This window comes from Thalassophryne amazonica, chromosome 6 (genome assembly GCF_902500255.1).
Source record: "Thalassophryne amazonica chromosome 6, fThaAma1.1, whole genome shotgun sequence".
NCBI classification, from domain to species: Eukaryota; Metazoa; Chordata; class Actinopteri; order Batrachoidiformes; family Batrachoididae; genus Thalassophryne; species Thalassophryne amazonica.
Genome location: NC_047108.1, coordinates 4587159 through 4611897, shown reverse-complemented (window position 1 = coordinate 4611897; position 24739 = coordinate 4587159). Strand labels below are relative to the sequence as shown.

General features: G+C 41.3%; 1 protein-coding gene across 1 annotated transcript in view; it reads left to right on the top strand.

Moving 5' to 3' along the window:
• Positions 1–24739, top strand: part of LOC117513133 (acetyl-coenzyme A synthetase, cytoplasmic-like) — a 75180-nt gene that overhangs the window by 24235 nt on the left and 26206 nt on the right. The window contains 3 exon segments of the mRNA XM_034173467.1: positions 8971–9046; positions 11539–11650; positions 21259–21303. Coding sequence (XP_034029358.1) covers positions 8971–9046; positions 11539–11650; positions 21259–21303 — 233 coding nt within the window.

Below are 24739 nucleotides of genomic sequence, written 5' to 3'. Positions count from 1 at the left end.
CTAATTTACAACTAACAGTTCTGTACTGCAGCAGAACCTCAACTCCATCACAGTTTACTGAGGCCTCAAAAGGTTGTTTGGTTACAAGTTTCTGTTTTTTCATATTGTCTTCCATTCACCACCACTTTTCTGAAATACTCGCTCAGTCATTTGTGGAGTACTTCATTAGGAGTTTTTGCATTTTCGTACATAGAAATCTGCTGTGGGATCTTTGATACCATCACTTTACCCAAATCAACCTTTCATTCGTTGGTGTTTTGAGATCTTTGGTGATTAAGACCCCATTCAGACTAGGGCTGGCAATCCATCTTGAGCTGGATTTAGCCCAAATCGTGCTCGACCTAGATAGGTTTTTTTTCTGTATTGGAACAGTGCAAACCTGATTTAAGCCGGATTGTTTTGTCTGTCTTCACTCACCTGGGTTAAGCCAGATCTGAGTGGCATTTGCTGAGGTCTGAACTCAGATGTGGCTAGAATCCGACTAGCTTGGGGATCATGACGTCAAACCTCCTAAGTACATCTGTGTGGCCAGCCTAAAGGACAGCACAGAGGCTCTGATCATGGCAGCACAAGAACAAGCCTTAAACACCAGATCCATACAGCCAATAGGACCCAAGTTCCAGGCTGTGCAAATGTGCCCCAGAGACAGTCCAGGACATAGTGGCAAGCTATAAGTTGAGACAAGAGGTGTAACCAAGTGTTGGGAATTACGAACAACAACATCTGGATTAGCAGTCCCCGAGTCCCAATGGGAGACGCCACCAAAGGTGGTTGAGAACAGAAGGCTAAGGTCTTGTGGGACTGATAAGCAGCTCCTGGCCAACCAACCAGGCATAGTGGTAGCTCACAAGGGAAAGAAGTCCGTAGTTGTGATTGACGTGGCAATCCCAGCTGACAGCAACATCAGAAAGGAGGAGCATGAGAAAATTGAGAAGTACCAAGGGCTGAAGGAGCAACTGAAGCAGATGTGGAAGGTAAAGTCCCAAGTGTCCCAGTAGTAATTGGAGCACTAGGAGCTGTAATCCCCAACTAGGAAGAGTGGCTCAAGCTGATTCTAGGCACATTATCAGACAGAGACTGTCCAGAAGAGTGCAGTCCAAGGAACAGCTAAGATACTGTGCCAAACTCTGTTGACCCTCAAAATGTTAATCTGCTGAAATTGTGAATTATCTGCAAACTGTTCATGAAAGTTTACGCAAACCATGAATATCTGTGAACCATGAATAATTTTGCTGCAAACCGTGAATTAAAATATCCCACGGGAATGCAGGTTTGCAAAACACAAGTCGCAAAATGTGAATATTATTAACGATATATATTTTCTTTCTGTTTAATTACTTCACGGATTTCAGTTTATGTATCAATTACTTCAGGAAATCTTGATTGCAAACCCCATCTCTGCAAAAATATTTTGTGGTGGGATGTCAATACTGTGAGGTGGGTAGGCGAGCCCCAAGTGGGCTCTCGCTTCTGGTGTCAAGTGCCCGGCCCTCTGGGCGTGACCCGCTCCGGGGACAGCGGCAGGTGGGGAGACTGGTCTACCTGTCAAACGCAGGTGTCCCTTAAGACGAGCTTAGGGAGGACAGAAACCTCCCATGGAGCAGAAGGGCAAAAGCTCGCTTGAGCTTGAATTTCAGTGTGAATACAGAAAGTGAAAACGCAGAAGGAGTCTCAGGATCCTTCTGACTTTTTGAGTTTTAAGCAGGAGGTGTCAGAAAAGGTACCACAGGGATAACTGGCTTGTAGCGGCCAAGCATTTTGTGAGACCTGCATTCACATTTCGGGAAATGTTTTTTCAGTATTCACGTTTTGCAGTTCAGTTTGTGGATAATTCAGAATTTGCAGCTGATTCATGGTTTGGGGGTTAATGGCCAGGCCACTGTAGAGAACCCGAGCTTGAGGAACACACATACCACCCTCCCCAGAGGGGTTGAGAGGTAGATTTATTATATATAATGAAAATGTGTGTGTATATATAGGCATATATAGCTACTCACACACACATTTTCATTCCTCTTCTTCTGTTTGCTCCCGTTAGGCGTTGCCATAACAGGCCAACCGTTTCCATCTCTTTTTCATTAGCACCACCATCTCTAAGCCATACAACATAGCTGGTCTCACTGCGATCTTGTTTTTATTTACACCGGGTAAAATAAGTATAGTATTGGATTAACAGGTATAGTTTGGACTAACTGACTGAGTGTTATGGGGTTTTGCGGTAAGAATGGTGACAAAGGTCAATTTCAGTTTGTACAGGGGTCAAACGTTAAGGGCCCCATCACATTTAGTACGAATGAGCATGAGCCAAGCCGAATCAGGCAGAATGTCAAAAAACCCCACAATTTGAGCCACATCTGGGAGGGGAAAAAGAATTGCAGAGGACAGCCACCTGAAAACCCAGACTGCACTCTGACTCGCCTGACTGATTTGTCCACATGTGGTTGGCGCATGTGTGTGTGTGGCAGGCACATGCATAAACCCCGGCTCAATCTGAACCGGCAGTAAGGATCCAAAGAGTCATATCCAAAAGCTCCGATTCATCAGGGATCTTCCACACAGAACCATCCACCCTCATCGCTGCTTACAGCTGCTGGACGGTGGGAAGGTGCACTGTCCACTAAAGAGCTGATGTCCTGCAGAATATGGGGGGGACGAGTGGTGAACGCTGTCTGGACGCGTTGTCTTACGGAATAAATATGTTGTAGTGGATGATGCATCTACCCACTTCTCACCCATGTCAGACAGATGACATGATAGCTGATGGATGCAGCGTGGCTGGTGGCCGCCGTGCGGTGAAAAGTGCATCTGGAGCCGTTCCAATGGTGAATACTTACTTTATTTACATTGTAGTGCCTGGGTAAACTGTTGCATTGTTAGTTGCATGATTGGTCTAATGGTTTAGATGATATTGGCCATTATTATTGGCCATTATATGAGACGCGCTGAAGCACTGTGCAGCCATCTGACTGGGCTGTTATGGCCATAATAACATAATATTACAGATAGAGCCTCTAAATCATGAGGTGGACTGACGATGTATCTGTCATATGATGCGTATTACAGCTGTGACAGACTGTTGAGCTGCACGCTGTGGTCCGCCGCTCAGAGATGTGTTGCACAACTGTCTGACCGGGCTGTTACAGCCATGATAACATTATATTACAGATAGATCTTCAGAATCATGAGGTGGACTGATGATATATTTGTCATTTGATGCGTATTACAGCTGTGACAGGCCGTTCAGCTGCGCGTGCTGATTCACGGATGTGTGACGCATATGGACTCGCAGTGACACACAAGTGTTTTCGGTATGATTGTGCAATGTTCACATCTACTTCATAAAATGACTGTGTGCCACAGACTTTGCACATTACAATATTTCCTTTGTGCACACCAAAGGGGAAGCATGAGGGTGGAGTCTGGGACATGCTGGCAGGATTAGACATGCCTGACCATAACGAATTTCCCTTGAATGTGATTCAGACTGTTTTGAATGCTGTTTTGACACCGTGCAAATATTTTGAATGCAGTCAAATTGCAGTTAGAGTCCACCTCGACTGCCGTTCGATATTTTTTCAACTTCAACTGTGAGAGACAGAATCTAAAAAAATTGTTTAGCTCATGTTTAAAACAGTCGAAATGCAGCTGAAGTGTACTTGCAATAAAAATTACAGACCTCTCCATTCTTTGTAGGTGGGAAAACTTGCAAAATCCACAGTGGATCAAATACTTATTTGCCTCCCTGTATTGGTTGAGTTAATTTGATTTTTATAAAGGAATAGTTTGCACCATGTGTCATGCTTAGTTGTCACATTATGAGGTAACATGTCGCATGTCATCTAATTCAGTGGACGACAACATTGTTTGACGTTTACTTTGGAGACCAAACATTCACCACAATCAAAACTATTCCATTTATTAATTCTTAGCTCAACCAATAATTTACACCACTTTTTTACCAAAATTGGAGCAAGTTTAAATCAAACCTTTTTGGAATCTTTTTGATCAAACAATGTGGTGTAGTTTTCAATACAATTGGATCATTTTAAAATTTTGGTTCCTGTGTAATTCTTGAAGTGTCCCCTACCTGGTCACCTATTGAAAATTCAGTTGGCCAGTTGGTTCTGCCAAAAGAGTAACGTCTAAGGCAGAGGTCTCAAACCGGTTCCAGAAAGGGCCGAGAGGGTGCAGGCTTTCTGTGCAACCACCCACTCCAGCAGGTGATTTCACTGATTAACATCTCTTTGAGCAGGTGAAATCAGTTAATCAGTGAAATCATCTGCTGGAGTGGGTGTTTGCACAGAAAGCCTGCACCCTCTCGGCCCTTTTTGGAAGCGGTTTGAGACCTCGGGTCTAAGGAGTATGTGCGCCAGTTTTGGTGCTTGTTTCTAGAATTGAAGGATTGTTACAGTTACCTGCTCCACTACAAGGCAGAATCTCTACATCTGGAGTTGGTCAGACTGCGGCTGCCCACTGTAGTTGGGATGGGTTAAATGAAGGAGGACAAATTCCATTGTATGTATGTATGCATGCATGTATGTTAAATGACGATAAAGGCCCGTCATCATCTTCTCCAGGCTCATCTCAACCTGCTCTCTACTCTGTGTCATCAGCAAACATCATAGTCCATTGAGACTCCTGTCTGATCTTGTTTGTCAACCTGTCCATCACCATTGCAAACAAAGGGCTCAGAGCCGATCCTTGATGTAATCTCACCTCCAGCTTGAATGCATGTCATGCCTAATGTGCATCTCATTGCTGTCACAATGTCCTTGGATGTATCCTGCACCACCCTCACATATTTCTCTGCCTCTCCAGACTTCCTCATACAATACCACAACTCTTCTCTTGGCACCCTGTCATAAGCTTTCTCTAAATCCACAAACACACAATGTGACTCCTTCTGGTCCTGTCGATACTTCTAAATCAGCACTTTCAGAGCAAACATTGCATCTGTAGTAAACTTTTTCTCCATGAAACCATAGTGCTGTTCACAGATTTTCACCTCCTTTCTAAGCCTAGCTGTTCCTGCTCTTTCCCATAACTTCTTGCTGTGGCTGATCTTGTGTGTGTCTTTATAGCCACATGATGCAATAATTGATTGATCCATTTTTGGTAAACTTACCAACAAAATAAACAGATGCAAGTGAAACCCTCCAAGACACCAGTGGATGAGAACGTAGTTGGCGCTTTGTTCAAGTACATGTTTTCAGAAGTAATTTGTTGGCTGTGGGAATGTGCTGAAGCTTTGGTGTCTCACTTTGGGCACTTAGTTCATTGACCTGAACAATTCTTTTGAGTGCATGAAAAAGCAGGTGGCTGAGTAATCGTGCTGGCTTGTAAACAGGTTAACTAGAACAGGAAGTGTGAGACTGCTTTCATTTCAGGTCTCATTCACTTTATCCCGTGATGGACTTTTTCAGCTGCTTTTGGAGCTGCAGAGTTTCATAGCATGACTGATGTGAAGCTTCACATGCAGCTGACACTCTTACACAGAATGAAACACGCGTGCAGGAAAAGCTGCAGACCAGCTGGTGTCATTAAAATAGAAATACCAGCATAGTTTAGTTTTAGTGTTTTGTTTTGTTCCCCCACCTTGTGTCTATCTCCCTGGCTCTTGCTTATGTGAAAATGTTTCTGCTGCTTATTTTGTGGAAAACATATTTGATCCCAGATGTGACTAAATCACACCTCCTTTGCCTCATAGCAATTTTTTTTTTTAAATTGTGATTGTTAACATTCAGCCTATTTGAGATGGGTCTTTATATACTTTTTGTATATACTGTAAATGTATACTTTTGTTTAGCACTTTGTTGAAGGAATATGATGAATGGATTAGATGGGAGAGCTGGAAATGAATCTACTAACAGGAAAAGATTTGAAGACAGGTTTTTCCTTTTTTAAAATCAGGGATCACTGGATTTTGCAGTGTTTTCAGTATCAGTTGCTGTGGGGACGTTATCACCATCAGGTGATGCTAATAAGCCTGCTTTTATTTTATTTAAGTAGTGGTAGCCACCAGACTGTGGCTTTTGTAATGAATAAAACTGACAAATGAGCTAATTTCAAGCAACACATAACTTCAAGATATTAAATTATTCTCTGCAACAAGCCCAGAGTTGTCCAGCAGATGGAAGACAAGCTACATGCAATTTCAACAATTTTCACCTTCCACCAACCATCCTTCAGTGTTTAGCTGGATTGTTACTACATAAGCCAGTCAGAATTCTTGTATTGATCTGGTGCATTAAAGTTAATGAAGATTTAATCAGCTTTTGCTCACTGTATGCACTCTTAATACGATGACTTTTACGGTAATAGCATTTAGGCATTTAGCATGTAGGCATCAGAGAGGCCAAGGCTGCCTACAAGAAAAAGATAGAGGACCACTTCGCTGTAAATGACCCCAGAAGGATGTGGCAGGGAATAAATCATATAACCAACTACAGAAGCAGCAACCCAGGAAATGCTAGGTCTGACGCCTCGCTGGCAGAGGAGCTAAACCACTTCTTTGCCCGCTTCGAAGCAGACAGACCAGCAGCAACTCCACACCCACCACTTTCCAGCACTAGCACGTTAACACTTCAGGAACACAAAGTGAGACGTTTGCTGAAGGCGGTGAACCCCAGGAAGGCGACTGGCCCCGATGGTGTACCTGACAAGGTACTCAAAGCGTGTGTTGACCAATTGGCTGGAGTTTTCACCTGCATCTTAAACCTGTCTCTGTCACAGGCCACCATTCCACTCTTCCTCAAATCCTCCACCATCATTCCAGTCCCAAAGAAGTCAGCAGTGGAAAGCATAAATGACTGCAGGCCTGTGGCACTCACGCCTGTGGTCATGAAGTGCTTTGAAAGACTGGTCTCTCAGCACATCAGGGCCTGTCTGTCTCCCACTCTGGACCCCCGCCAGTTTGCCTACAGGGCAAACCGCTACTCACGGAGGACGCTATCACCACAGCTCTCCACACCGTGCTGAGCCACCTGGAGCACCAAGGGAGCTATGTGAGGATGCTCTTCCTGGACTTCAGCTCAGCCTTCTACCACATCATCCTGGAGAGAAACTAACACATCTGGGCATCTCCACCCCCATCTGCCAGTGGATCAAGGACTTCCTCACAAACCGCCCACAGTCCATGAAACTTGGCCCCCACCTTTCCTCCACCATCACACTCGGCACCGGTTCCCCTCAAGGCTGTGTACTGAGCCCCCTCCTGTTCATCCTTTACATGCACGACTGCTTTCTGACCCATCCCACAAACACCATCATAAAGTGGAAAGCGGATGATACCACCATGATTGGGCTCATCTCAGGGGGGATGTGACCAACTACAGAGACGAGGTAAATCGACTGACAGCGTGGTGTTCGGCTAACAACCTGCTGCTGAATACCACAAAAACAAAAGGAATACTCCTGGACTTCAGGAAGAACAGGGCTGACCCAGCCCCGCTCTACATCCAAGGGGACTGTGTGGAAAGGGTCAGCTCCATCAGGTTCCTGGGAGTGCAGCTCTCTGACAGCCTCTCCTGGACTGCCAACACCACAGTCGTGGTGAAGAAAGCCCAGCAGTGACTCCACTTCCTGGGGGTGCTCAGGAGAAACAGTCTGGAGGAGAAGCTGCTGGTCTTGTTCTACAGAGCCACCATCGAGAGCATCCTGATGTACTGCATCACAGTGTGGTACGGGGGGTGCTCAGCAGCAGACAGGAGAGCGCTGCAGAGGGTGATCCAAACACCCCAGGGGATTACTGGCTGCTCGCTGCCCAGCCTGGAAGACATTGCCAGCTCTCACTACCTCAGCAGAGCTGTCAGCATCAGCAAAGACACATCCCACCCCAGCAACCACCTGTTTGACCTACTACCCTCTGGTCGACGGTATAGGTCAGTGGTGTCCAAACTGTTCCAGAAAGGGCCGAGAGGGTGCAGGTTTTCTTTGCAGCCACTGACTTCAGCAGGTGATTTCACTGATTAACATCACTTGGAGCAGGTGGGATGAGTTCATCAGTGAAATCATCTGCTGGAGTCAGTGGCTGCAAAGAAAACCTGCACCCTCTCGGCCCTTTCTGGAATAGTTTGGAGATCACTGGTATAGGTCAGTCAAAACTAGACTCGGGGACAGCTTTCTCCCCAGAGCGATCACTGCACTGAACAATAACAAATCATTCAAATCTGCACCTTTCAAGTTTCTTGTGCAGTATCTGTAAACCATGTGCAATATTCCCGTGCAATATGGTTCCACAGTTGTATATAATTCTCCTTTTACATTTTACTTGGTCAACATTTTATTTTATTTTACCTTATGTTTATATACTCTGAATAATTTACTGTTAAATTTCACTATCTTTTATTTGGCTAAAAATTACTCGCACCACGGAAAGCACCTTTTTGGAGTTGCACTCAAATATCGTTGTAATATAAATTAAGATGACAATAAAGGCGATTCTGATTCTGATTTAGTGTTTTAATGAACAAACTGACAACACTGGGCTTGCTTCCCACTGGATTCTTTTTGCGTGGCGTTCGCTTGTTCTCCTATGTTCACGTGGGTTCTCTCCGGATGCTTTGGCTTCCTTCGGCTGCCAAAGACATGCAGGTTTGGTGAATCAGTGAGTCTAAATTGACTGCAGTTGTGAATGTGTTTGTCTGTGAGGCCCTGCGATAGACTGGCATCCTGTCCAGGGTGTACCCCGCCTCTCGCCCAGTGACTGCTGGGACAGGCTCCAGCCCCCCGTGACCCCTAATTGGATGAAGTACGTATAGAAAATGACTGAAGGTTAACAAACTGGAATGGATAGACTGCATTTTACAGAGCACATGATTAGATGTCTTTAAAGGCTGGGAAGTTTCAGTCTGGTCTTTTTGCTGCTTGTTCCAAAATAATCCAATTTTGTCCACATGGTAAATCATAATTACACTTTGATCTGATTAACTTTGTTTGTCATCTGTTGTGTTTTATCTCTAATTCTATCAGATGGTTTCTATCGGGGAGATAAGCTGATCAGCCTGAAGCTTTTAGCTGATGAAGCACTGCAGAAATGCAGAGACAAGTAAGTGATTGACATGCACACACGCTGAAAAACACGCTGTTGCTGAAAATCAAGTGCAGCAACATTTCAAGGTCAAAGGAGTTTTGTTCTCAGAAATTCATCCTATTTATGGGAGGACTCTCACTTACGTACCGTAATGTATTCTTGAGCTGGTAACTTTAATCACAGTGGCTGTATATATAACTCTTCCCTTATTTTTAACTTTAAAACTCAAATTCAAAAACCCTTTGTTGAAACCAGGATTATCCAAAATTCCATCACTTGCTGTGGTCTGTATCAAAAGAATAATATACAACCCAGCGTCCTTGCACTTGCACTACCTGCGACATGCAGTTGTGGGTGTTGGTTTTCCTACACTTTGTCTAGCAAATGAGTGGATACATATTTAAGGTGCTCGGCATAGATGCCTAAAGGTTCACAGCCTTTGTTCTCCAGGCTCTTGATGGCCATCCCAATCTCCTCCCTAGACACAAAAATCTCTTCATATCTGCAATTTACCTTGTCAATTATAGTTACCGTGTGTTTGCTTATGACAGTTGAAAACGTCCTCAAAGTGGCTCTTCCAAATTGCAGCTGTGGCAGCACCACCTGAGACGCCATCTGTGGTGGTCGGCAGGGGGGGTGTTGCTGTGATTCATTATTTTAACCTCCTTCCAGAAGGATTTTACATTGAAGGTATAAAGCTTTTTGGCCAGTGACTCTTTATGCATAATATTGTCATTATTATGTCCGCCAAGGACGTAATAAAATCATCAGCGTTTATTTATTCGTTTTTCTATCGGTTTGTCTGTTAGCAGGATTACGTTAAAACTATTACTGCACAGATTTTGACAAAACTTTCACCACAAATATATATTAGGCCATGGAAGAACCCATTAAATTTTAGAGGTGATCTGGATTCTGGATCAAGATTTCACTTTATATAGGCTTTGAAGGATTACGTCAAAAGTACTTCATGGATTCTCACCAATTTTGCACTACAGCTAGCTATTAGGGCATGGATCACCACTGAATTTTTGAGGTGATCTGGACCCGGATTGGAGGACGTCAGAAATCTCTAATTGCGCTTGTTGTTTATCAACCTTATGGCTTATTTGCATCTGGCCTTGGCTTTTTTGTGAAGATCAAAAATTAGGCCCTGTTTAGACTTGCCTGCACTTAACCATACTTCTTTTGTTTCTCATGAGACTTTATATAAGTCGTATACTCGTGATGTTTGATAAAATTGAACATCCAGTAAAACACTTTTTGTTTTGTTTTTTTAAAGACTGTATTTACTGTTCCAGTGATGTCAGCTGTAACGTTGCACACATGCTGTTACTAAACTGACACTGATCTTCAATGGGCTTGCTGAGTGGGCTGATGTGTTGGTCACATTCAGTTTGGTTCATGCTTAACATGGACATGACCGAACTGATTGTAGATAATCCAGCGGTGTGTTACTGGTGGATCTGGAGTCAGTTTTCTTTTTCACATACAGGCTGGTTCTGACACAGCACTCACACGTGTGTGATTTATCACACCTTGATCAGCCTCTGCTTAGTCAAAGAATGGTGTGAAAATTCTCCAAAAACATACAAAACTGAATTGCAGAGCAAGTAGCGTAGTGGGATTTGGAGTTGGTCTTCCATTATATACTTCTGGGTTTAATCCCTGGTCACGCTACCCATCTGTCTCCTGAGACAAACCACCTCATCCGCATTTTCTAAATCCACCCAGCTGTAAATGGGAACCAGATTTGGCCGGGGAAGTAACATATGATGGAATGGTGTCCTATCCAGGTGGAGTTGTAAACTCATCCGCTTCACGTTACAGAATCTGAGGACAAACACCAACAGGCCTCAGATCCTGTGTAGTGCTGTTTCTTTTTCTTTGATTAACCCTCTGGGGTCTGAGGGCATTTTTTGGACAGTTCACTCGCCTGGCATAAATGTTTTATTATTGCTGTTAACAGCTCTCCCTGCATCCCACAATCAAGTTTTATGTCTCTTTTTTTCAGGACAACCTGTGCTTTCAGAATATATATGTTTTTGTTGTGTTTTATAAGTGTAATAAAGGTTTACAGTCAAAAATAGGCAAGGAAAAAATAAAGCGAAAAATTATTTTTCCACACACATTTATTCAAAACACACTGCAAACTATAACTTCTGTGTGTTTGTCATGAAAGAAGAAGAGAATTCAACTGACAGTTACAAAACCAACTGTAACCTTGCTACACAAAGCATCGACAGCATTGTGTCTGGTGTATGGCGCCCCTTAGTGTTGGTGTGTGAAATTACATGTGTTCTCATATTGAATGTTTTAAGGTCTGGATGCTAGAATCTAATTTAGCTTTTTTTTGTGACGAATTGTTTCACTCTTGATATTTCACATTATTGATACCTAAGATTTTTTTTTCTTTTTTGTTGCAAATATATGATGCTGAATTAAGTGGTTACATCTTCACTCATTCATTACTGAGCTGTATTAAGCATGCCTGTGTACCTCTGCAGGGGGTTCCCAGTAAAGACATGTATCATGTTGAAGCACTTATCTAAAGAAGCTGAAGATGCACCTCTTGGTTCTCAGTCTCCTCCCGCCAAACGACCCTGTCCTGACCTACAGGTAAAAAATAAACCACAGCCTGGACATTTCAAGACAAGGGTAAAGGGACTCTGTGAATCTCTGTGACGTTTCAGTGCAAAAATATTTTTATTTTACTGTTGTTTAGTCAAAATCTCACACTGCAACTGCATGCCGGATCCTTTAAATGTTAATTTCACATCACATTGCCCCCCCATTGCTTTGCTGCTTTGTGTCCGGTGAAACACACAGTGGGTCATTTTCACCAACATGTAAATCACTCATGACTAGTTGACTGCACTGTAAAGTTCTGTAATATTGTTGAATATTATGCATGTTCTCTGAATGCTGCCCTCATTAGTCCGGGAGCCAGTAGTCAATTTTCACCTAATCAGGACCACTTAAGGGGTCTAAACTACACTTGGTTTCTCAGAATGCAAAAGATGGAGAACCAAGTCCTATTCTTTCTGGGTCGGGCTCAGAATTTCTCATTCGCTCCTCGTACCATGGCTGACACAAGAATATATGGTGGCCATCCCAGGGTGTCAGCTGTAGCCAGGTAGGGGTCAATGAAGAATTACACAGGTCAAAATTGAAAAGAAAAAAAAAAATGCTCCAATCATATTTAAAAATATAAGGCATTATTTGTCTGATTATAAAAGGTATAGTTTGAACTATATTTGACTAAATGTTCTGGAGTTATGGGTTCAAATCGGATGGACTATTTTTATTTCGGGGGATTAAAAACAATAGTCCGTCCATCCGTTTTTGCTTGTTAGCGCAATATCTCAAGAACCAGGTGACAAATTTCATTCATATGTAACATAATGGTGTACTTGGGTGATCCCCCACACTTTGTACTATCGATTTCTGGGGAGAGGGGGATACCAAGGCCCTGCATCTGAGCACTCCACATGAAATTCTGCTTGAAGTGGGGGAGGAGGAGGTTGCACAAACTCAGACAAATATTATGTTTGCCAGACTGCCCATTTCGATAAAGTGTCTGATTTCCTCACAAATAAAGAACAAATCACCTGCCTGTGGTCCCTCCCCATCCATTTATCATTTATTAAATGTGTTGCTTATCAGCTAATGACTGGTGCAGCAAAAAAACAAAACAACAAAAAACAAGTGACGTCCACGGTCGATTTTCAATATTAACCACACGGACAATAATTTACTTCACTGAAACATTTTGCACAGTGTTTATATTAAAGCAGAAAAGTCTGGCACACATGGAAGATACAACCCCTGGCAAAAATTATGGAATCACTGGCGTCGGAGGATGTTGCCAGGGGTTGTATAAAAAACAACCTCCTACCTGTTTAAATCCAGGTGACTCTGCAGTTATATAATCTGTTTGTTGCTATCTGTGATTCCTGTTTGTTAAGATAAAAAAAAATCCATAATTTTGCCATCAGCCTCACCGAAAACAGTGGAACATCCCATCTGTTGCTGACTGTCAACACTTGAAGCCAGTTTTTGTTTTGTCCTTGTCCAGAAGCACTGCTTGTGCTCTTCTCACACTCAAACATCAAACAAATGTCCAGGCAGCTGAAAAGATCTGTCTGACCTCCACTCAAAGTTCTGAGCACACACAAAGCTTAATGACGAACTTTGCGCACATCAGCTGACAAGAAACTCATTTCAGTGGATGAAAAAACGACTTCTGTCTGACAGAAATGAACAGAGTAGCTCCTTCACTGTTCGACTGTGGCAACAGTTGAACAGTGAACACTTCCTGTTTCTTGCACAAAGTCTTTCACAATAAGAGCACTGGACAAACAGATGACATTGTCACAAGTACGGCATGGAAGAGGAGAAAAACATTGTGAAAACTTTTTTTTTTTTTTTATAATGTGCTGGGGTCATGGTATTAATTTATTTTAGTTGAGCATTTAGTAAACTTTAATTTAAAAAATAATAATTTTGGCTGGGCGTTTAACCAACCTTCTTCAAAAAGGGGGTGGGCTGGTATCAGCCCTGGGCCCTCAGAAGCACGAATACGATATGTCATCTCCCGGTGACTCTTGTTTTAATACCTTATTAGTTCAACCACACGTTAATCAGGAGTGATTGGCACGTGCTAATTAAAAGGCGTGCAGCCTGTACATGGCAAGAACTCTCCCTGTATTCTTTCCCAAACTTTCCTAAGGATTACTGCAGCACAGCTGCGAGCAAACACTCTCTAGGCGGGTTGTGAGTAGGGTTGGGTATCGAGAACCGGTTCTTTTCAAGAATCAGTAAGAAATGATTTGATCCACCGGCATCAGTAGCCTTTTTGTTTTGTTTTTGATGGTGTTAATCGTGAAAACGATCCTATCGCTGTGTTGATTACAGACCCGCTGCAGGGTCTGCAATCAATGGCTTCTGCAGTGACTGCTTGAAACTTGAAGCAATGAAGCACTACTTCACTACTTTCCAGAAGCGGCAAGTCTGCTTCTTAACCCCTCTCAAAGCCATTAAAATGTCAATCGTGAGTCACTTTTGTGCAGATTAAAGTCAAGAACTGGGACTCTTGTCTTGCTGCAGGCAAGAAATGAGAATCATCCTCCGTTCCCTTTGTACCACTCCAAACACTGCGCCGCTCTCTACCAAGTCCGGTTGGAATTAATAACTTCAAAACGAATCGTCATATTAAATAAAATCAATCAATCAATTTCAATCAATTTTTTTTTATATAGCGCCAAATCACAACAAACAGTTGCCCCAAGGCGCCTTATATTGTAAGGCAAGGCCATACAATAATTATGTAAAACCCCAACGGTCGAAACGACCCCCTGTGAGCAAGCACTTGGCTACAGTGGGAAGGAAAAACTCCCTTTTAACAGGAAGAAACCTCCAGCAGAACCAGGCTCAGGGAGGGGCAGTCTTCTGCTGGGACTGGTTGGGGCTGAGGGAGAGAACCAGGAAAAAGACATGCTGTGGAGGGGAGCAGAGATCGATCACTAATGATTAAATGCAGAGTGGTGCATACAGAGCAAAAAGAGAAAGAAACAGTGCATCGTGGGAACCCCCCAGCAGTCTACGTCTATAGCAGCATAACTAAGGGATGGTTCAGGGTCACCTGATCCGGCCCTAAGTATAAGCTTTAGCAAAAAGGAAAGTTTTAAGCCTAATCTTAAAAGTAGAGAGGGTGTCTGTCTCCCTGATCTGAATTGGGAGCTGGTTCCACAGGAGAGGAGCCTGAAAGCTGAAGGCTCTGCCTCCCATTCTACTCTTACAAACCCTAGGAACTACAAGTAAGCCTGCAGTCTGAGAGCGAAGCGCTCTATTGGGGTGATATGGTACTACGAGGTCCCTAAGATAAGATGGGACCTGATTATTCAAAACCTTATAAGTAAGAAGAAGAATTTTAAATTCTATTCTAGAATTAACAGGAAGCCAATGAAGAGAGGCCAATATGGGTGAGATATGCTCTCTCCTTCTAGTCCCCGTCAGTACTCTAGCTGCAGCATTTTGAATTAACTGAAGGCTTTTTAGGGAACTTTTAGGACAACCTGATAATAATGAATTACAATAGTCCAGCCTAGAGGAAATAAATGCATGAATTAGTTTTTCAGCATCACTCTGAGACAAGACCTTTCTAATTTTAGAGATATTGCGTAAATGCAAAAAAGCAGTCCTACATATTTGTTTAATATGCGCTTTGAATGACATATCCTGATCAAAAATGACTCCAAGATTTCTCACAGTATTACTAGAGGTCAGGGTAATGCCATCCAGAGTAAGGATCTGGTTAGACACCATGTTTCTAAGATTTGTGGGGCCAAGTACAATAACGTCAGTTTTATCTGAGTTTAAAAGCAGGAAATTAGAGGTCATCCATGTCTTTATGTCTGTAAGACAATCCTGCAGTTTAGCTAATTGGTGTGTGTCCTCTGGCTTCATGGATAGATAAAGCTGGGTATCATCTGCGTAACAATGAAAATTTAAGCAATACCGTCTAATAATACTGCCTAAGGGAAGCATATATAAAGTGAATAAAATTGGTCCTAGCACAGAACCTTGTGGAACTCCATAATTAACTTTAGTCTGTGAAGAAGATTCCCCATTTACATGAACAAATTGTAATCTATTAGACAAATATGATTCAAACCACCGCAGCGCAGTGCCTTTAATACCTATGGTATGCTCTAATCTCTGTAATAAAATTTTATGGTCAACAGTATCAAAAGCAGCACTGAGGTCTAACAGAACAAGCACAGAGATGAGTCCACTGTCCGAGGCCATAAGAAGATCATTTGTAACCTTCACTAATGCTGTTTCTGTACTATGATGAATTCTAAAACCTGACTGAAACTCTTCAAATAGACCATTCCTCTGCAGATGATCAGTTAGCTGTTTTACAACTACCCTTTCAAGAATTTTTGAGAGAAAAGGAAGGTTGGAGATTGGCCTATAATTAGCTAAGATAGCTGGGTCAAGTGATGGCTTTTTAAGTAATGGTTTAATTACTGCCACCTTAAAAGCCTGTGGTACATAGCCAACTAACAAAGATAGATTGATCATATTTAAGATCGAAGCATTAAATAATGGTAGGGCTTCCTTGAGCAGCCTGGTAGGAATGGGGTCTAATAAACATGTTGATGGTTTGGATGAAGTAACTAATGAAAATAACTCAGACAGAACAATCGGAGAGAAAGAGTCTAACCAAATACCGGCATCACTGAAAGCAGCCAAAGATAACGATACGTCTTTGGGATGGTTATGAGTAATTTTTTCTCTAATAGTTAAAATTTTGTTAGCAAAGAAAGTCATGAAGTCATTACTAGTTAAAGTTAATGGAATACTCAGCTCAATAGAGCTCTGACTCTTTGTCAGCCTGGCTACAGTGCTGAAAAGAAACCTGGGGTTGTTCTTATTTTCTTCAATTAGTGATGAGTAGAAAGATGTCCTAGCTTTACGGAGGGCTTTTTTATAGAGCAACAGACTCTTTTTCCAGGCTAAGTGAAGATCTTCTAAATTAGTGAGACGCCATTTCCTCTCCAACTTACGGGTTATCTGCTTTAAGCTACGAGTTTGTGAGTTATACCACGGAGTCAGGCACTTCTGATTTAAAGCTCTCTTTTTCAGAGGAGCTACAGCATCCAAAGTTGTCTTCAATGAGGATGTAAAACTATTGACGAGATACTCTATCTCACTTACAGAGTTTAGGTAGCTACTCTGCACTGTGTTGTTATATGGCATTAGAGAACATAAAGAAGGAATCATATCCTTAAACCTAGTTACAGCGCTTTCTGAAAGACTTCTAGTGTAATGAAACTTATTCCCCACTGCTGGTAGTCCATCAGAGTAAATGTAAATGTTATTAAGAAATGATCAGACAGAAGGGAGTTTTCAGGGAATTCTGTTAAGTCTTCTATTTCCATACCATAAGTCAGAACAAGATCTAAGATATGATTAAAGTGGTGGGTGGACTCATTTACATTTTGAGCAAAGCCAATAGAGTCTAATAATAGATTAAATGCAGTGTTGAGGCTGTCATTCTCAGCATCTGTGTGGATGTTAAAATCGCCCACTATAATTATCTTATCTGAGCTAAGCACTAAGTCAGACAAAAGGTCTGAAAATTCACAGAGAAACTCACAGTAACGACCAGGTGGACGATAGATAAATAAATAAAACTGGTTTTTGGGACTTCCAATTTGGATGGACAAGACTAAGAGTCAAGCTTTCAAATGAATTAAAGCTCTGTCTGGGTTTTTGATTAATTAATAAGCTGGAATGGAAGATTGCTGCTAATCCTCCGCCCCGGCCCGTGCTACGAGCATTCTGACAGTTAGTGTGACTCGGGGGTGTTGACTCATTTAAACTAACATATTCATCCTGCTGTAACCAGGTTTCTGTAAGGCAGAATAAATCAATATGTTGATCAATTATTATATCATTTACCAACAGGGACTTAGAAGAGAGAGACCTAATGTTTAATAGACCACATTTAACTGTTTTAGTCTGTGGTGCAGTTGAAGGTGCTATATTATTTTTTCTTTTTGAATTTTTATGCTCAAATAGATTTTTGCTGGTTATTGGTGGTCTGGGAGCAGGCACCGTCTCTACGGGGATGGGGTAATGAGGGAATGGCAGGGGGAGAGAAGCTGCAGAGAGGTGTGTAAGACTACAACTCTGCTTCCTGGTCCCAACCCTGGATAGTCACGGTTTGGAGGATTTAAGAAAATTGGCCAGATTTCTAGAAATGAGAGCTGCTCCATCCAAAGTGGGATGGATGCCGTCTCTCCTAACAAGACCAGGTTTTCCCCAGAAGCTTTGCCAATTATCTATTAAGCCCACCTCATTTTTTGGACACCACTCAGACAGCCAGCAATTCAAGGAGAACATGCGGCTAAACATGTCACTCCCGGTCCGATTGGGGAGGGGCCCAGAGAAAACTACAGAGTCCGACATTGTTTTTGCAAAGTTACACACCGATTCAATGTTAATTTTAGTGACCTCCGATTGGCGTAACTGGGCGTCATTACTGCCGACGTGAATTACAATCTTACCAAATTTACGCTTAGCCTTAGCCAGCAGTTTCAAATTTCCTTCAATGTCGCCTGCTCTGGCCCCCGGAAGACAATTGACTATGGTTGCTGGTGTCGCTAACTTCACATTTCTCAAAACAGAGTCGCCAATAACCAGAGTTTGATCCTCGGCGGGTGTGTCGCCGAGTGGGGAAAAACGGTTAGAAATGTGAACGGGTTGGCGGTGTACATGGGGCTTCTGTTTAGAACTACGCTTCCTCCTCACAGTCACCCAGTCGGCCTGCTTTCCCGGCTGCTCGGGATCTGCCAGAGGGGAACTAACGGCGGCTAAGCTACCTTGGTCCGCACCGACTACAGGGGCCTGGCTAGCTGTAGAATTTTCCACGGTGCGGAGCCGAGTCTCCAATTCGCCCAGCCTGGCCTCCAAAGCTACGAATAAGCTACACTTATTACAAGTACCGTTACTGCTAAAGGAGGCCGAGGAATAACTAAACATTTCACACCCAGAGCAGAAAAGTGCGGGAGAGACAGGAGAAGCCGCCATGCTAAATCGGCTAAGAGCTAGTAGCTGCGCTAAGCTAGCGGATTCTTAAAAACACGCAAAGTGAATAATGTGTAAATAATTTAGAGGTGATTCAGCAGAAGGAGTGCTTCAGTTAAGGCACGTGAAGATTACACTGGGAAACAAATCGTAATCTAGATAACTAGATCAATCTAACTGCGCAGATTAAACAGCTAACAGATACAGAAAAACACTGCTGTGCTCCGGAACAGGAAGTGATACAATACCGCAGTGAGAGCCAACCACCAGTAGAGGCAAGCAAGAGACATGATAAATAAAATGACACCTCTTTCCAAATGTTGTAATACAGACAACAAACTAAAACATTTTTTTTCTTCCAAAATGCGACGTCGTCCGTGTTTTGATGCGCAGTGTAGCTGGCTGACTCAGCTCAGAGGTATGGAGTTGCGTTTGTGCCATTAATGTCTGAAAGGAAATGCTTTTGACAAAACTACAGATTGTGTTTATTTCTATTGGGGTGATTCTTTAACTACGGGCACTGTTGGGCTTGTAAATGTAATTTCCACCACACCATTGCCTTACAATATAAAGCACCTTGGGGCAACTGTTTGTGATTTGGCGCTATTTCCTTGTGCTCTGATGTCAACTACCCAAACAATCTTTCATACAAACTGTTTAAAGGGACATTACAGTGTTGTGGTGGAAATTACGGCAATAGTGTGGGACAACTACATTTTGTTTAAAAAAAATCACAACAGTTGTATGACATTGAATACCCCAATCATGTTTTGATTATTTTACTGATATTTTATTCAGAGATATTTTAAAACATTAGAAAAAATGTTTCTTTATCATTCATTTTTATCATTGAAGATCAAAAGTCTGGGTGTGGGACAAGCACAAAACGGCAATATTTGCATATAATGATGCTGAAAAAAGGTGAAAAAGTCATCATAGACTACTAGAACAAATTTCTTAAAACACTTTCATTGTAAAGATAACTATAAAAGTGTGAAATTTGCCCCTTTTTTCTGTTTTTCATACAATATGATCAAAGGACATAATAAGTGCCCGTAGTCTAAGAATCACCCATTTATATCCAGAGATCAAGGATCCAGTGACCAATTTCATATTTATTTACTTTAAGACTCAATAAAATGTTGACATAGAAAACCTATAAAGCCGACTTTTAGTACACAGAAAATTCACAGGAGGTATTGATAAGGGAATTGATAAGGAATCGTATCGATAAGCGGAATTGATAATGGCAATGATTTCAGTTTCAGTTCAAGTTTCAATTTATTTTCATTTATATAGCGCCAAATCACAACAAAGTTTCCTCAAGGCGCTTCACACAAGTAAAGTCTAAACTTACCAACCCCCAGAGCAAGCAAAAAAAAAAAACTCGCTCTGATGATTTGAGGAAGAAACCTGGAGTAGACCAGACTCAAAGTGGCGACCCTCTGCTTGGGCCATGCTACCGACACAATTTACAAAACAATTTACAAAATGAATATACAGAAATTTTGCTGGTGCACAGGACAGAGGGTAGCAGAAGCAATCACCGCACCCATGTCTGGATGGAGCCGCACCTCAGAGTTAAAAAAAACAGAATGAGACATTGGGAAGACAACAAATACAGTAAATCTTTTCAGCATTAAACAAGAAAAACAGAACAAATACTAAGTTGATCGCCGGCTACTAGCCCTAAGCTTCACTAAAACACCCAGACTTTAGATAAAGTTAAGGCTGCGACCTGCTCCGTTTCCTAATAAAATGAATTTAAAAGAATAAAAAGCATAGAAACATGCTATGCGAGTATGCTAGCCATACGAAAGGGAAAATAAGTGCATCTTAAGTCTGGACTTGAAAGTCTTAACAGAATCTGACTGTTTTATTAATGCAGGGAGATCATTCCACAGAACAGGGGCACAATAAGAGAAAGCTCTGTGATCCGCAGAGTTTTTATTCACCCTAGGGATACAAAGTGGTCCTGCACCCTGAGAACGCAGAGCCTGGGCTGGTATGTAGGGTTTATTGATATCGATTACAGTCTTATCAATACCCCTCCCTAGTTGTGAGTGAGGTCCAACTCTGTAACATCCAGTCATAGATAGTTCAAACTATACCTTTTTGGAATCTTTATGATTGGACAATATGTGGAATACTTTTCAGTATGATTGGAGGATTTTTCAGTTTTGACCCCTGTGTAATACTTCATTGACCCTTACATGGCCATCATATTTTTGTGTAGGCCATGGTTTCCTTAGGCTGAATTGTCGTTTAGTCCCCTTAAGTGGAACCGAAAACCTGTTTGGCTCATGGAATACATATAATTGATTTGTTGCATCATGCACTACCATGGGTTAGAATTAACTGTACTAAAACAACTACAAGTGTTAATTGGTAAATAGATGGATTTGTGTTCAGTGAAACTGGCCCCGTTATGTCTACAGTTTGTAAAATCAACAACCATCTGCTTAGTGTCACAACTTTATATTTACATTGTCAGCCCCGTTTTCACCACATTTATGTTCTGGGGTTTTTTCTTTTCTTTGTTTGTTGTTTTATTTTAATTAACCCCTCCTTCATATTAACTTCAAGTCCTCCTACTTTTCCTTTCTTTCCTTCCTTCCACCCAACAGGAAAAACAGACAGTGAGAGTAAAGAAAACACGTCCTGTTCCGCAGGTATTTCCATGTGCTCCTTCCTCCACTAAACTCCACATAACTTTGTTTTTGCTTTTTGAAGGAGGATTTCATCAGCAAGCTGAATTTGCATCTAACTGCTGAAGGGTAAAAAGAATAAAGTTTGAAAAAAGAAAACATTCAATTGGAAGTATATTTAGATGTGTTTTATTAATTGTTGAACCTGTAAATGTTTTGCAGAATTCCAAGAATTTCTGTGGCAGATTTATTATTTTTACTCGGTAACAGCAGCTTATTATTTCTATGATTTTTATCCATGCAGGCTAATTTTTGTGAACATGACAAGTGTCTTTCCTTGGGTGAGAAGGAAGAAGTAGACTTTAAAATGCTTTCATATCCATTTTGCATTATTTCTTAAATTATTAGTTTTTAAAGGTCATATTTTCAAATTATTGTGGTTTTTGTGTCATCAGAATGTTATTAATGATGAAGTGTTATTTTATAATCCAGTATCGCAATCATTCAGCAGAACGTAAATGCTAAATGGTAGTAGAAAACAAGGCCAGAGGAAAGAAGTTATTCATGTTCTCAAACATTTTCTGTATAGTCTAAAAATCATGGAAATAAAATGTGAATTCCATGTGTGATATGGATTAATACAGATTTTCTCTTTTTGTGTCTTTTCTTAATACTCTTTGTGGTGTGCACTCTGACCTCTTACAGTAGTGTTTAAAAGATCTGAGTGTCTAAAATGCCTTTTGTGCACAGCTGAACATGACGCTGTTGTGCTTTTCCTACTGACATAACTGTTCACTTCTCTTCACATAACAACTCAGGAGGAATCGGGCTTCTGTCTTTGGCTTGAGAGGATTTAGTCCTTGGTGCATGAATGAACACACGCCTTTGTATATGTATATATTTACATATACAATGTAGTTCTTATTACAGTTATTGGCATCACTGATTTTAAAAATGGTTTCAGAAATAAATGTAAAAAGATTTTGTATAAAATATGTAATTGTCCAAAGTTATTGAACAGCAACAATGACAATAAAAAAGAAAATACAAGACACAGACAGTCATTTTATGTCTGTATACTGGACACTTTTATTGACACCTTTTTGATTATTTTAAATAAGTTCCACGAAGAAAATGCATAATAAATAAGGCTCATTTGTGCTTCGTTGTCAGTTGTCACATGACCTGTATTAACCAATGAATGATTGGTTTCCTGCATTCAAAAACTGATTGGTTCTGCTTTCTTCTTCAAAGAAGTGAAGAGAGCTGTCAGCATCAGAAGTGCTTTTATCAAAAAACAAAAAAACAAAAACATAACTCTTCTGTGGTTCATAAAGTTATCAGGTCATTTCACAGTCATAAAACTTTTTCTAATCCAATGACGTTTTTCTCAGCAAATCTGATTGGTTAGTCGTGTGAGATTTCAGACCATAAAATATCACATGGATGGTGGCAAAATATTAAAACCGTTTCACATTTGATGTGCCACTCCGCCCCCTGACCGCGTTGCTGCGCAGGCGTTACTAATGACGCTGTCAGCTGAGAGCGACAGAAACTAGTGCAGGGACTATGATGCTGAAATGCGTGGATTTAATGGATTTAACTAGATTGATTGATTGGATTTACCATGGATTCAACTTATTGCAGCTGATGAGATGGAGAAATCTGTGGGTCTGCTCACAGAATTTGCAGTTTGGCATGAAGATGCTGTTGTGACAGTAAGCTCTGACAAGCCGACCACACCCTTTCACAACAATTTGCGGACCAAATTACTTAACAGGAAAATAAACCGTGCAAACAATGGAATTGGATTAGAATGGGAATAACCTTTTGTGTCTGATGATTTGCGGCCGTTCATGCTGGATTTTACGGTCGCAATTTGAGTTTTACCGGCGAGGCGTTAAAGATGCTTCCAGAATGTCGTGCTGAGAAGAAACTGGGAGAAATGTCTATGAAGTTTGGAGCAGATTGTGGCGCAAAACCAGTGGTGGGCACAGTTAACCACAAAGTTAGCTTCGATAACTGTTAATCCGCTAACTGAAAATTTAGCTTTTATAAAGCTAAACTGATAAAACCCTAAAATATTTAGTGGACGTTACAGATAAAAGGTTAACCGTTAACCTTCAGTATTGATTTCAGTACAGTAGCAGCTACTGACACAACAATTTGCCAGTGCTTCTGTCTCAGATCAGCCTTCTCTCCGAAAAACAGACCTGGTGACCATAAAGAAAGGAAAGAGAAGAGTGAAAAGAAGAAGGGGGGAAGATAATTTCTCTTCATACCATACAGACTCGCCGGCATAACACACAAGTCATGCAAAGGCAGACAGTTTTGACTTATGGTTAAAATTTTAAACTAATTCCGGACAAGTTATTGAAATTAATGTCACGTCTGTTTTACAAAGTAAAAATATCAGCTATATGTTTTAGTTTTAAAGTAATGCACTAATTTTGAAGGTTTTAGCATTTAGACACACATGCCGCAATGAATTATGGGTAAATTAGTTTCCTGACATGAGTGGTTGGTTGATCAGTATAACACGTTACTGCAATGTTTGGTGGATTTTTACAAATAAATCTGTATTTGTAAATATGTCATTTTTTTTCATCTGTAAAAAAAGGCATTTTGAAAACTGAAAATTCACTTTATTAAGTGGATTCAGCACTTTTAGCAAATGTGTGGCGGGAAATGCTGTTCATACTGCCATAAACACTGCCATCTACTGGCCAGTAGATGGTAGTGTTCATTGCAGTGTGAATACAATACAGTAAAATACAGTGTGATTATTAACTCTAGTGCTGCTGCAGTGTCTATCAGTAGGCCACCTTCCCCATGCCAGCATGTCAAGCTTCCCCAGCCTGCCTGTATGCCAGGCCATATTACAACAAAGTGAAACTTCATGTGCAGTGAAAACAGCCAAATCTCCCCAGTGTAAGACACAATACCTATATGACAGTCATAATAAATCAGTAGAAAAAAGAATGTATAGTGCAATAGAACAATTATCCTGATGCGGTGAAAATGATGAACCATCATACATATATAAAACATTATGACTTACCCTTTTGAAAAATACTTTCCTGAGTTATGATTGATGTCCTTATTCAACCAAGTATTGAACAAAACTATAAATGCAACACTTTTGATTTTGCTTTTCTATATACACAAAAGACTAAATAATCCATCCCCGATAATCCATCCCACCTCACAGGTGTGGCATATCAAAATCCTGATTAGACAGCATAATTATTGCACAGCTGTGCCTTAGGCTGGCCGCAATAAAAGGCCACTCTAAAATGTTCACTTTTATCACACAGCACAGTGCCACAGATGTCATATGTTGTGAGGGAGTGTGGCTGACTGTGGGAATGTCCACCAGAGCTGTTGCCCGTGAATTGAATGTTCATTTCTCTACCATAAGCCATCACCAAAGGTGTTTCAGAGAATTTGGCAGTACATC